Source organism: Diadema antillarum, unplaced genomic scaffold (assembly GCF_040938485.1).
Source record: "Diadema antillarum isolate AM-2024a unplaced genomic scaffold, OU_Dant_1.0 seq00001293_RagTag, whole genome shotgun sequence".
Taxonomy (NCBI): Eukaryota; Metazoa; Echinodermata; class Echinoidea; order Diadematoida; family Diadematidae; genus Diadema; species Diadema antillarum.
This window is the reverse complement of record NW_027272072.1, coordinates 531,045-545,184: the sequence shown is the minus strand read 5'-3', so window position 1 is coordinate 545,184 and position 14,140 is coordinate 531,045. Positions and strand designations below refer to the sequence as shown.

Genomic DNA, 14,140 nt, shown 5'->3' with positions numbered 1-14,140 from the left:
TATCACAAATACAATTCTCTTTCAAAATGAAATATTCCATCAAAAAGTAATTATGCAAAAATGATTACAACTGAAAATACAAACAATTTAGAATATGAAAAGATACAAATAGACCTGCAGTACTCCTGCATATGAATATGTATATGCAATACATAACATACATGTGCCCCATTGACAATAATAATAACTCTTACCAAATTTCAAATCAAATACTCAAACACTACATAAATTAACAATATACTCATCTACCTTTTACTTTACAATTAGATTTGCTTGATTTATCTCTTGAACAGGAAGTTTGTAAAATCTTTAAGTTTTAATATGCATGAAATGACACCTACATTTTTCTTCATTTTTTTCTCAAGAAAATCATTTAGACATTAAACAGTTTTTCCACTATCAGATTCAAAGTTTACTTGGTAACTTTTTTTTTTCAGTTGACTGTGCTTATATTCTCGTATTTTAAAAGAAATGGAAGGCAGAAATAAAACAATAAATCAATAGATAGATAAAGATCTCGAATTAGGCATAGTAGGCAATCATCAAAGACAATACAGCCAGAATGGTTTTTACTCTCATCCTTTTTAATACACAGGTCAAAGAAATAAAAGAAAAGAGCACATGAATGCTTGCAATATTAAGATCAACAATGTCTGTTGTCAGATCTGGAAAGATGAGCAAAAATGTATCTATATTGTCTACCATATGATGTGACGAAGTTTGCTTATGTCATGCAGTAGACATAATGTGTGACAGACAATGAATTTTGCTTTTATTATCAAAGATCAGCGGCAAAAAGAAAACAAACACATTGACAAATTCAATGAAAATGTTTTAGCTTCCTTTTCATGCAATTCCAATAACACACACACTCACACACACACACACACACACACACACACACACACATATGTATATATATATATATATATAGGAACTTTCCACGTGTTGGACTTCGAATGTTGTAATTATAAAAAGAAAGAGTCTCAAGTACGCCATGGAATCCAACAAGAAGTTTTTTTATTACAAAAAAAAAAAACTTCTCGTTGGATTCCATGGCATACTTGAGACTCTTTCTTTATATATATATATATATATATATATATATATATATATATTCTGAGGATATTCATTTTGCCACTTTTTTTTTTAATAACAATTTAGTGTCAATCATACAGTTTGTATTGGAAATTGCCACAAGTAACATAATCACTTTACACATAATTCTGATAATGTGGATAATTGTCATGAAAATGAAAGTGACATTTGATGTCACACAAAATTGTATGTAAATTCTTATGGATTCAGGTTTTGGTTTTAAAAAAAAAAATGTAAAGTGAGAAGTCTGCGGTACCTCCTGATCAGAGCTGGTATGAGCAAATATGTTCATACAGATGTCTGGATGAATTTGATGTCTTCATCTTCTTCATCTTCTGGTTAAATCTGCCTCCTTCAATAAGTTGAAGATTCGTGCAGACTGTGTTATTTACATTATAATACAACTTATTGCAGGTACATTGTATTTACAAGCACATGATAACAAATATGAAGAATTAGACTAGCCACTAGCTGTGTTATCTGGTCATAGAATCTACCTGTGCTGATACAGAATTTCTAACGAATGTGCAGAATCCATGATCGACCAAAAGATGTTTAACTTAAAACATAGATAACATGCAATGCTTGTTTCTTATCAAATTCCTTATTAAACAAGCATTGCTGATAAAAAGTTTGTCATAGCTTGTACATCCAGAATGATGAATAAAGACCACATTTTGTGATCAATCCTCATAAAAGGGATAAACTGATCCACTTGATTGCACTCCTAATCAGTTAATAACCAAAAAATACTGGTATATTAAAGAGTTTGAACGTTTTTCTCGGCCATGGCTAAAGAGGTGACCTCTAACCTTCATATCAGACACCGAGATTAGACAGACCTTTTCAAGGATCCTCAATCATCACTTACAGTAGGACCTATATTTTTGTCTTCTTGGTGGACAATAATATTGCGAGCCTAGTGTAAAGATACAGTAGGTTTGAAGATACATGTATACGGAAAATCTGTCTGTTCGGAATAGTTTGATAACAGTGCTTCTCCGAGAGGGTTTCCGTGAAGCCAGACGTAGTCTTGGGGGAACATCCCCGACCACAAAATACAGACTGATTTTTCGGTCTAGTTTGAAGACTACACTCCTCTCATCAATGAATGACGCATCACATGACCGCCTGCCTGCCAGTTATCACGTGATCAAGAAGATTCTACTTGTATACTTCTGTTCGTTGTTGACAAAATTTGAGTGAAAATGTCTCAAGGCTGTGTAATCAAACTGGTGCTGTTAGCAATAGTTTTGACCATTTCATGGGATGAAGGTTTGGCAACGGTAAGATTTTGAAAGCATTTTTAAAGTCAAATATGGTATTAACATTCGAATTCACGACTAATCAACACGCATCCAGTAAGGGGTTTGCATTCGTCGCGTACCACGGTACGTGATGCTCAGTTGCAGAAGTCTTACCTGCGTAGTCCCACACGTGCATAAGTCAAAACTATTGAAACTTTGCACTGGCTGGGCCATGTCTCAACAAATTTAGCTTCGATTTTGCGTGGTGTAGGTGACACTAGTGTACTAGTAGACACCCTTTTTGATAGACAGAAATAACTTTAAACTTGTATTTCCTGTCGAAAAGAGTAAGATTGACATCCAAGCATTTTAATATCAGACTAGACATAGGAGTAAATTTACAAATTACAATGAATTGAATGATCATGATGATAGCTACAATGGTAAGTTTACAAATTACAATACTGTATTGTACTGTGTTGTATTATATCTATAATATTTAATAATTTGTGAAATGTCATGATAAGACGGTAGTTTGCGGATATGCCTTATCCATAAAACTGTAAATTGCTGTGGACAGTAAACCTAAATTCATTGATGCATGTAGCCCGACCAGCAGGGGGGTGTTTCACAAAGATTTAAGTTTGACTTAAATTATGCGTAAATCCCCAAACCCTGCATAAATCCCAAAGTCCTGCGTAAATTTATGCAGGACTTTGAATCCTGTTTCACAAAGCTCTAAGTCATGCGTAATTAAGTCCCACCAAGTCCTGCGTAACTTTACGCATGGCCCGAAGCCATGCGTAAAGTTAGACTTAAATTACAAAATGGGAAGTTCAAAGGCATAATCAACTCCTAATATTCATTAATTTCTTCCACTCTATCTTATCCTGAGTGAGATGGCAGTGCTTTTAACAAACTAGAGAATCACTAGTTTGGTAGAGGGTCTACTACTACTAGTCCTACACTATTCACTGAACAATGATCCAAATTAAAGATAGTCATACCAGAATAGATCCCTACCTGCTGATGTGATAGTTTGAACTGTTAAACCAAAATTTTAGCTCATACAGAGATATCTGCTTTTGTCTATCAATAGAATTCTAGAATCTACATGCAACTGGACTTTAGAAATGAATTATATTTCTACCAATCCTTTCTTGCCTGTGTTATCTTCTTAGCTGCTTACCCATGACTATTAATGCATGTCTAATATAAATATCATGCATTCACAACAAATTACACTGAAAAAAAAAATTAGTTAATAGTTAGACCTATACTTCTTAGAAATTATGCCTCTTGTGTACAGTACGGGGCTGCGTCTATCTACATTAACAAGTAACTGGTTAGACCGATAAATTTGTCTCTTAATTGTTCGGTATCCTGCAGTCTGTAATACGGTCGACTGTAGCGACCATATGTACATACAGTTAACAAGAGGCTGCCGGTCAAGAGGCAGATTTTTTTTTTTTTCCAGAAGCAAAAAACAAAACAAAACAAAACAAAACAGCATTTTGTGTCAGTTAGAGGAAACAGTGCAATAGCCAATAGACAAGTCACCTCTAACCAGTTACACTAGTATGTAGTAAGCTCTACCTCGCATCAAAGGCTACAGTAATGTTACACAGAAAACGTTAGAAGTCCAGTAGTTTCTATGCCTAATCTTGATTGATGCAGTTCCCAAACACATTCTAAAATGCATAAATTCATAAATATTTACTTCTAAATTCAACTCAAGGCCCAGCAATTGGACTTTAAAATTCGACCAATTGGCAACCATTAGCCATGATTTAGTATGGTTCTAACTACATGCAGGGAGGTGGGATCCACCTCCCTGCTACATGCAGTCTAGTGCAATCATTTATTAATGCACTTATTTTCTTCAAAATCGTGAAGATGTAGCACTGCGCCCTATCTTGACTTGAATAACACAGCGCACAGACTCTACACTAGGCATAGCCAACTCATACGTACTATAGAGTTTACATATAACATTTAGACATTGTCTAGTGTAGTACCGGTAATGAGCAGACTCTACAATAAACAACTTCAAGTACAACAGAGTTCATAATATTCAGTCCCTTAGATGAATCATCTCTTAACGCTCAAATTACATAATTTCAAGGACCTAGACTACCTAATGACTAACAGACTAAGCTACACTCACTTCTGTAGTTTAACGTTAGACCACCCCTAACGTTAGCTAGCTAGTTGGAAAAGAAAACTTCTCTTCTTGTGCAACAAGAGACTAGCCAGTGTCCTCTTCTACCAACGTCCACAGTTCATTGAATGGTTTGTACAGAATGATGCAGAGATCTCTTGTATCAGTGCAGCTGCTGCGCGAGCTCGATCATAGAGCGCAACCGCATCCATCCTAACTTTCACACAGTCCAATATAAACATGTGGGACTGGATTAAAGAGGCCTGATGCACAAAACATCTCTTATATCGAAATAATCATCAAACGAGTGGCTATTCATGTACAAAAGAAAAACAATATGAGTCCATAAATGAGCACTTTGAATAACAAATGATTACAGTAATGCCATATGAATTGTATCTGCAGAAAATCAAAGCAATTTCCTTTCCAGAAATTACTAAAAAAAATCATTAGCAGACAACATTCGGCTAATTTGCATATTTTTGGCTCGTACATTACTATTGAAATCGAATAAGTCAGTCTTAGCCTAAGATTAACTTTGTGAAACAGACTTAAAAAGTCACACTTAGACTAAGATTGACTAGCGCTAAGTCTGACTTACTAAGTGCGACCTTTGTGAAACAGGCCCCAGACACTGAAAGTACGCTGTGCGAATACAGCTATGTACCTACGTACAGCGACTGGGCTGTGTATAGTTATGATGCATGATGTACTGACTGTACGATGTTGTTATGATGCTACTTCTGCCCTTTCCCGCTGGCTCAGTAGCCATGTACAAAGACTGTCAGTGTCACAGTAGAACCTACTGCCGACTAGTGTAAGAATTATTGATCAGTATAAAGATTATAATTACCAGTATTGGCTAAGGAATCCCACTTTTCTGACTATGGCAAATTTACAAATTATGTTTATTGTGAAAATATTGAGGACTTCGATCTTAAATAAATTATGTATTCATATGTGCACAGAACGTAGACGCATTGTAAGGGGATGTGATGGCATAATTATAGGCTTAACACTAGAAGGTCACCTGGGATTGAATCCTGGTGGGTCCTGTTTGTTATGCTCTTTTTTTCTTTATTTTTTTGCGGAATTTATATTTTTCTAGTTGAAATGGTCATGGAAGCTCATGGAATGTACGAGACCATAATGGTTTAAGGTATGTTAATTTTTGATTTCCCTGTATGTAGGTAAGCCCCATTGTGATGGAACAGCAGTTGCTGTGGATCAGTGGCGGAGATGAGGTAGGAGCCTACCGCATCCCGCTCCTCTCCTACACCCCTAAGGGCAACCTCCTCGCCATCTGTGAGGCCAGGAAGAACGGCAGATCAGATGAAGGCCCAAAATTCCTGGCAATGAGAAGGTCCGAGGACAAAGGTGTGATGCCAGTTAGATTGAGTATTGATTTTAATATCTCTCTCTCTCTTTAAAAAAAAATAATAATAATCTAAATGGATTTGAACTTCTCTCAAATAAGTATTTCAAATTCTTATAAATCCAAGATATCATACTTCATATGCTATATGTAAGATTGCTGATGGGAAAGTAGTTCTTGAGAGCACCTTCTTAAACCCTCCCATCTGCCCCAAAGAGGAAAAAACAAACAAAAAAATAATCAAACAGTAGCTATTCATTATAGTTTGAAGAATATGTAATCTCAAAATTTTGAAATGAGGAATTCAGCGCATTTCTTTGTTTACTCGGCTGTTAATGCATTAAAAAAAGGCATGTAAGGCCTTCTGAGAAAGTTGTTAAAAAGTGCAGATTGGGACAAAAATTATATGGTTTGATGATAAATTCAGGGCTCTAAGAAAATAATAGTAATAATTTGAAAAATGGGTTATCAGAGTTACAACATAAGATGAATCATCTTAAATTTCTTTTTTGGTTCCTGTTCTTTTGTTGCATACAATCAACTGACTCCCACCATCAGGTGCACCATCCTTTGCTGTAATAATCTGGAAACTGTGGTATTCCCCATGAAAGGAATTGCCCTATATTTATTTTATTTTTTTCACTGAATAGGTCTCTCATGGCAACCCCAAGTGTTTGTCCTGAATAATGAATTACCCGATGGACTCAACCTAGGTGCTGTCCTTGTTGACAACGTCACACAGACCATCTTCGTCTTCTACCAGATCTGCAGCCACTACTACAAGTGTGACATGGCTGTGCAGTATTACATCAAGAGTGTGGATGACGGCATATCATGGAGTAAGCCGTACAACCTGTCGAGGCAGATCGGCACCAGGATGTTCGCCCCAGGCCCAGGCTATGGGGTCCAGGTAAACCCTTGCTCTCTCTCCTTCTAGCTAGCTTTAACTTGTCTCACTCTAATCGAGCCAGCCACATCTGGTCTCTTCTGTTGCATCTTTGCCCTTGAAAACCACTGGAGGTATTATGTTTTCAAGCTGCCTGTTTGTCTGTCTGTTTGTCTGTCTGTCCATCTATAAGATATCCTGATGTATGCCCTAGAGAGGTTGCCAATTCATTAATTTTAGTTTCACTTCAAAGGTCGATGTCAGAGTTCACTGATATAAAAGTTCACTGGACTTTGGTTATTCAATTATCATATTCTATTCATAACCCCAGCAAGAAATGTCCAAAATATGATCTGGTATATGAAATAGAATTTAAAGAACATGCATGCAGGAATAAAAAACAATTTTGAAAAGTCAAGGGTTGATGTCAAATGTTAACTTCCTAAACTTAGGTGACGAAAGTCTTTCAAAAACTTGATATATTGAGAGGCTAAGAATGAATTGGGAAATATTTTTGTTGTCAAAAGGGAGTTAAGAACCAGTCCTCATATGCTTCATCTAAATGATAATAGTGATTCAATACTTCTGTCATCGCAGAGGTAACTTTTTTCTGCTGTAAAAGGGCCTTTAAAACTCAGTAAAGGGCAATGTGCCATTTGTGATGTAAAATTATAGCGATTTATGTTTTCTTGGTAACAACAGCCTTAGTTTCGAGCATGTCTACCAGTATTTATTTTCTATCAACAGAGTGCCATCAGAAGTTGAAGAAAATACTTGGAAAAAGTCACTTGAGACATTAGTCTGGTGATTACAAGTACTTATTTCTCAATCAAGTGGTAGGATTTTTAATCATTAGTTTAACTGCTTGCAAATTTGTCTTATGTGTCTAAAAGTCATATCCAAACAACATATGGTGTATACAGTAGTTATTGTTCCATTTGTTTTTGAGTTTGTTACATTTTCTATTTCATTCCAAACTACAGAAAAAGTATGCCCCTAATATCGGTCGACTGATTGTATGTGGGCATTCCACGTTGCCAGGCGACGGGATGTTCTGTCTTCTTAGTGATGACCATGGTGATACTTGGAGGTATGGAGGGGAGATCAAAGGCATCCCTTACAATACCAAAAAGGTCAAGGGTGACTTTGTACCAGACGAATGCCAGGTAAGGAATTTCATAGATATGCGGACTGGGAAAGGGTGCTAGGAGCAGTAAGGAGTGTTCCAAGATATTTATTCACAGTGTTATGGTAACAAATGTCTTGGTCAAGGTTTTCTCATCTCTGTTTGTTTTGAGTGGGCTGCATTTTTACTTCATAATTTCAGGAACGTGGAATCCTAAAACTTCATAATCATTGTGTGAGAAGTGGAATTGAATTTGTGTTTTTTTCTGTGGGGCGATAGAAGCTGCTGCTGGAATGTAACACGTTTTAGGAAATCATTGCAATTGTGAGATATTTTGAGTGTTACAGTACACTCTTGCGTGGAATTTTAGAAATATCTTTAGAATCAAATGGATTCAAAAACAAGTTTACTGTGTATGAATAGGAATGAAAAATCAAACCAGCAAACAGACAAACAGTAACACTGAATGAGGTGTCAGTGACCAAACAAAACAGCTAACAAAATGTGGATGCAAACAAATCTGATGGATAAAGGTTTGTCATTCCTTGTACACATAAATCAATACAGTATCTGAAAATAGTGAGACATTTTCTTACTAACTAGGGTTTATTCAAGAGCTTCAGCAATTTCTTTTACCTTTGCTGCTTTGTGTGGAAAAACTTGCTCGATGTGAATATTTGTGAAGAAAAGTAAGGGTTGAGGAAGATTCTGAACAAACAGTTTGTGTATACTGCCACAAGTTCCTGTAAAGTATGAATATGTGTTGTTTATATCGTTTTGATATTTTTTAGAATGATATTGCGACATGAAGTTCTAGCAATGTGGAAAGCTGAAAACCATCATCTTGTTAGTGTAGATAGAGCAAACGCATTAAAGTGAACATGTGAATGTTTTCAAAAGGAATCTCTTCTGCTATTATCTCTCTTCAATCAGCCATTAGAACTGCCCGATGGATCAATCATGGTCAATGTGAGGAACCAGTACCAGTACCACTGTCACTGTCGCATGATCATGATGAGCTACGATGGGGCATCGACCTTCAAGGTGGACGACCTGCGTTTTGACACGACCTTGGTTGACCCTGCAGTGGCTGCTTCAATACTCTACCACAATGGAGTTCTGTTCTTCACCAATCCAGAGAGCGAAACCAGTCGTGAGTGAAAAAATCAGATATGCATTTGTTGATTTTCAAACTCATCTCTGTCCCAAGGAATGAAATGATACCAAAAAGAGAATTTTATAAACCCATTGACATTGAATAAATGCTATTCTTTGATTGAAAGAAATTTTGAGAAATAATCATTTTTATTAAACTTATTAGTGCCTGTATACAAAGATTGTGGTGCATATTGGTCTTGTGATGTTCAGAAAGATATTGTTTCCTGCTAAAAGAGTGATGATCAACCATAATTATGTGATCACCAATCTCTTCTTGATTTGCATGTTAACTTATCCAGGCATTGACTTAACACTGCGATGGAGCTACAACAACGGCACAACGTGGGCAGGAGCTCTCAACATCTGGCCAAAGGCCAGTGGTTACAGCACGATGACCGCCATTCCCAACAGTATCTCCGACCACAAGTTCATATATATTTTGTACGAGAGGGGTGAGAAAACATACTCCCAGTACTTAGCCTTGGCTAAAATCAGTCTGAGTGGAAAACTCTAGCCTGGAATGTGAAGAGCTCTTTTATGGAGAACAAATGTGACCTTGCATCACAAAACCAACAAAAAGTCACACAATTTTGTCTGAGGACTTATAGCCAAATTATAGTCCTGGTACACCTGCAAAGATTGTCAAATTTTGTTCCCAAATGTACACGTATGCCTAAGAAATGAGTGGAATAACGCTGTAATAACAAGTTGTTCGCTGGGTAACAACGAAAATGCGAAATATAAACCAATAAGGCTTGCTGGAGATGCAATCTCAGAACTAACTCGGACTCGGGGACAACTCGGCCTCGCTTTGATGGCGGGGCTGAATTTTCCCTCTGGATTGTATAGTGCTGTGCAATGGGAGCGCTTCGCGTTCTGGCTGGTTGCAATTATGTGCCGAGTTGATACAACACGCGCATCAAAGAACCTCTTTGGCGCGCATGCAAACTTAATGTGCGCCTATCAAGCGCCTATGTATAGAATATGGCAATCAGGAACTGCGTGTAAATTGTCTGAAATTGGGCTGAGTTTTCCCTGAGACCGAGTTAGTCTGGGTCCTTGTGGAATAAAAGTCAGTATACTTTTGATCTCAAAATACTCGAAAACAGCTCATCATCCCGGCAAATCACATCAGCCTGATAAGTTTCTTGGTGGACTCTTTCTATATATTGCAAGCAAATATGAAATGGTGTCAGACAGGTTTTCAAACCCTAACCAGAACTATGTTTTCACTTTAACATGGGTGAATTTCTGAAAGAACAATTTCTTCTTCTACATTATTCTAAAGTTTAGGATCAGAAGTCGAATGGGAAATTGTGTTTTTAGCATTTTTTCTAGAACACTTTTTTTTTTCCCGATAGAATAGTGTGATTAGATGTGTCTTAGAGTCCCCTTTTTTTTCTTAAAATCCCTTCACACACTCTTCACTTTCAACTCTAATAACTTTTAAAAGGATGATACTATTGCTTTGAAAGTTGGTATTAGTCATGGGCAAAATGTGTTCATAGAGCATGATCGAATTCAGCTTCATCTGATAATCCCTTCATTGTTGTTGCTACAAGGTTTTACATACTGTTTCTTGTCCCATTCATTGCACAGAGCAGTGGTTGGTAAGATCAATTGCTTGAATGGACCCCATACTTCAGAGTCTCTCTTTCCTCGGTACACACTTTCACAGAGTGTGTGCTTTCTTTCCAATATTTAGGTAGCTTAGTAGAGTCCATTCAAATCTAAAATTGCACATCATTTTAAAGCTTAAAGTCTACTCGTTCAGAATCTGCTCTTGACTGAAAAATTATGCCTGGTGACTTTTTATGGGTTTTGTGATGCAGGGTTATAAATGAGGACACACTTGTTGTTGTTGTTGCCTTGATGGATCGTGGATGACTTTAGAGCTGTCCATTGAATACAGGGTAGGCAGAGGTTAGTAATCTCTGGCGTCAGAAGGGGGGGGGGGGGGTCACCAAGCTCCAAAATCATTCACAGTTGCATGAATTGAATTTAATTCGAGAACAATTTGGGGAACGATCAGTCATAAGAATTGTGATATTGTTTCACTGACTCATTTGGGAGCAGTGCCGAGACTAAGATTGAACCCAAAGGTGGGATCAATTCAGATCAAGCCTAATATGTAAGCTGGGAATGATACACGTACATTCCGTCAAGTAGTAATGCCTCTGTCCTATGCATTATCTATGCAGCAGTGCTGCAAGCATACCATGTTTGACAATTAGTTCTGCAATAAATTCATTCATTCATTCATTCATTCATTCATTCATTCATTCATTCATTCATTCATTCATTCATTCATTCATTCATTCACTCACTCATTTATTCATTCCTTTATTAATTTATTAATTTGTTTGTTCATTTAGTTTTATAGTTAGTTAGTTATTTAGTACTCTTTGAATGCAGTCCAGTCGGGCATTGACTGTCTGCCTTTTGTTCATATTTTTGGGACTCATCTTCAAAAGCAATGGAGACATGTCTGTAGAGGGTTATGAAAGGCCAAGTCATGCCTGCTTCACTTGTAGTCTGACAATGGAAGCGTGAAGAAAATCTACTGCCAAGAATTTGTGCCATAGGTCATCCGATCTTTTCATGGCATTTTATAATGATTGTACTGAAATAGCTTGAAGGTAGTGAGTTTATCATCCACATATCAGTGAATTTACAGTTGCTTTACAGTTGCATGTAGATAGGAATACCACCATTTTAGCAGAACAATATCACAGTAGCATTTCTGAGGCAAAGTTATTTGTGCTAAATGGCATGTGACATTTGTTAAATGGGACAAATTTTGTCTCCAAATATTCATTCAAAGTAGACACGTTGCGTAGAACTCCTCTCATTGAGGGAAGAAAATACAATACGAGTGTGACAAAATCCAACTACTGGTATAATCTAACAATGGGTATTTTAAAAATATCCCATTACTGGTTAGTCTTGTGTAGAGGCTGCCAGTCTGCTGTAAGTCTGGCTACATGATGCTTGTTTAAGACACAAAACACACACACACATGTAGCATATACATTTTGTATATGTACATGCAAGCTATTATTCCTACTCAAATTGAATGAGGACTCAAACCAAACACTGCAGCACAAGGACAAAAATAAACAACAGGTTATAAATCTGGAGTTGGCATCTGGTGTATATATCAATATGATCAGACAGAAATTATATGAATTTCAGTACTACAATTGTACTTGTCTTTCTGCACCTCAGCACCAAAGTGCCAAAGGTAGCGTCTTGAAGTACCTGTGTGCAAGATTGTGTATTCTGATTTATTTTTATTATTATTTTTTTGTTTGTTCAGTGAGGTGAGAAGCAAACCCTCAGATCTCTATTTTTCCTCTCAGAAATTTTTGTGTGTGAAAAAAGTTTTTTTTTTCCCCTGTACATTGTATTCAATGCTACTATTTTTTCAATTGATCTACCTAAAAAAAAAAATTGGGAGAAATGTTAAGTTTGATATTATACTTTGAGAAATTTCTGTGGCAAAGGCACATATGGGCAATGGTGTTGCAATGTATAATAACTCAGTGAAATGTTATTGAAATGTTATCATGTTTTTGAAGATCAACTCTTACCCCATGCCAACTCATTAGACCCAAAGTAGCATAACATGACAAACTAGAAAAGCACTCTGAGAGTGCAAACCTCACCAAGTAGCCCATTCCCACCCATAAAATTGTGGGATATTTACCCTAGATTGTACAGTGTAGTTCTATATTAATATCGTCCGTATTATTAGATTCCTTGGCCATCATGACATACCCTTAACAGTGGGAATCATATTGATAGTTATCACTGTTAGCTTAATAGATATTCACAAAAAATTGACGGCACTATTTCCCAATGCTAAAGAATCCTTCAAAAAAAAAAAAAAAAAAAAAAATCCTGGATCCAGAATGTGACTTTGATCACACCATAAATTTTTATCATCTGTTCCTTGTGTCATTATTAACTTTTCCTGAAAATTACATCCAAATCTGTTTGTAACTTTTCGAGTTATTTTTCAGACAGACAAACAAATCAACACTGGCAAAAACATAACCTTCTGGGCAGAGATAAATATGCCTTGAAGAATGATGAACAATAGATGCATAGATAAATGATAGAATGGATAAGTTAAATAGCTGAATGAATGAGAGAGATTGGTAAATGAAAGAGTAAAGTAGTTACATGAATAGCTGAATATAAATTGATGAATATGGAATGATTGGTTAAATATTAAAATGTAGCCTTGAAGTCCTTCAAATACACTCAGCAAAAAAAGAAAGTAAACACTTTTTCAAGTTTATATTTGTCGTAGAATATTTGGGTAAAAGTTAATGTATTATATACCATATTGAAGGTAATTTAATTGGCTATCAGCCTAGTAGGTCAATAAAAAGGGAGACTTTACGCATGAGTGAATACTTTGTTTTTCTCTTCCAAGACACAAAAGCGAAAATTGCAAAAATGAACAAGTTGTCATTCATGTGCAAGTGCTCTTCCGTGAAACAATAAGAACAAAAGACAAATTTAACACAATTAGATACATTACTTAAGTTGATAAAACAAACCTTTGATCTCTATGATATCTTTGAAGCCCAAAATATCAGTAAAGGCCAAAACTAAAGGAGAAAAATGAGGAATCTTTGGTCAAACCCCAATTCAAATGAAATAAAGAGAAGAAGCAATATCTACGAAAATGGTAGAAATTTCAATTTCTTTTGAAATTGGAAAACTTGTAGATAATATCTGGTTCTTAAATTTATCTCATGAATCCTTAAATTACGGAATAGAAAAAAAGAATAAAGAAATTCTGTTTATTTAATCATCTCTATGCCATTACTCCTTATGTCGTTTGAAGTGTAAGCTGACAGAAAATTCTTATTTTCCCCCTTTAGTTTCCCATTTTGTTTTTGTTTGATGTTACAAAGAGATAAAGAGAACAAAACCTTGTTTTTGCTATTTCATTCATGTCTCTCATTGTGTTAAACTGGCTTTTTGTTGTCATTGTTATCTTGAAGGACATTGCCAAATGAAAGACAACTTGTCAAATTTTGCAATTTCTACTTTTGTGCCTTGGTGGACAAAA

At 36.1% G+C, this 14,140-nt stretch overlaps 1 protein-coding gene across 1 annotated transcript; it reads left to right on the top strand.

Annotated features, from left to right (window-relative positions):
• The first annotated feature begins 2,306 nt into the window (after positions 1–2,306).
• LOC139708019 (sialidase-1-like) lies at positions 2,307–9,644 on the top strand. Its single transcript, XM_071620008.1, has 6 exons — positions 2,307–2,384; positions 5,697–5,883; positions 6,532–6,791; positions 7,751–7,933; positions 8,827–9,046; positions 9,351–9,644. The coding sequence occupies exons 1-6, from the start codon at positions 2,307–2,309 to the stop codon at positions 9,563–9,565; spliced, it is 1,143 nt and encodes a 380-aa protein (XP_071476109.1). The 3' UTR covers positions 9,566–9,644.
• Positions 9,645–14,140: the final 4,496 nt, after the last annotated feature.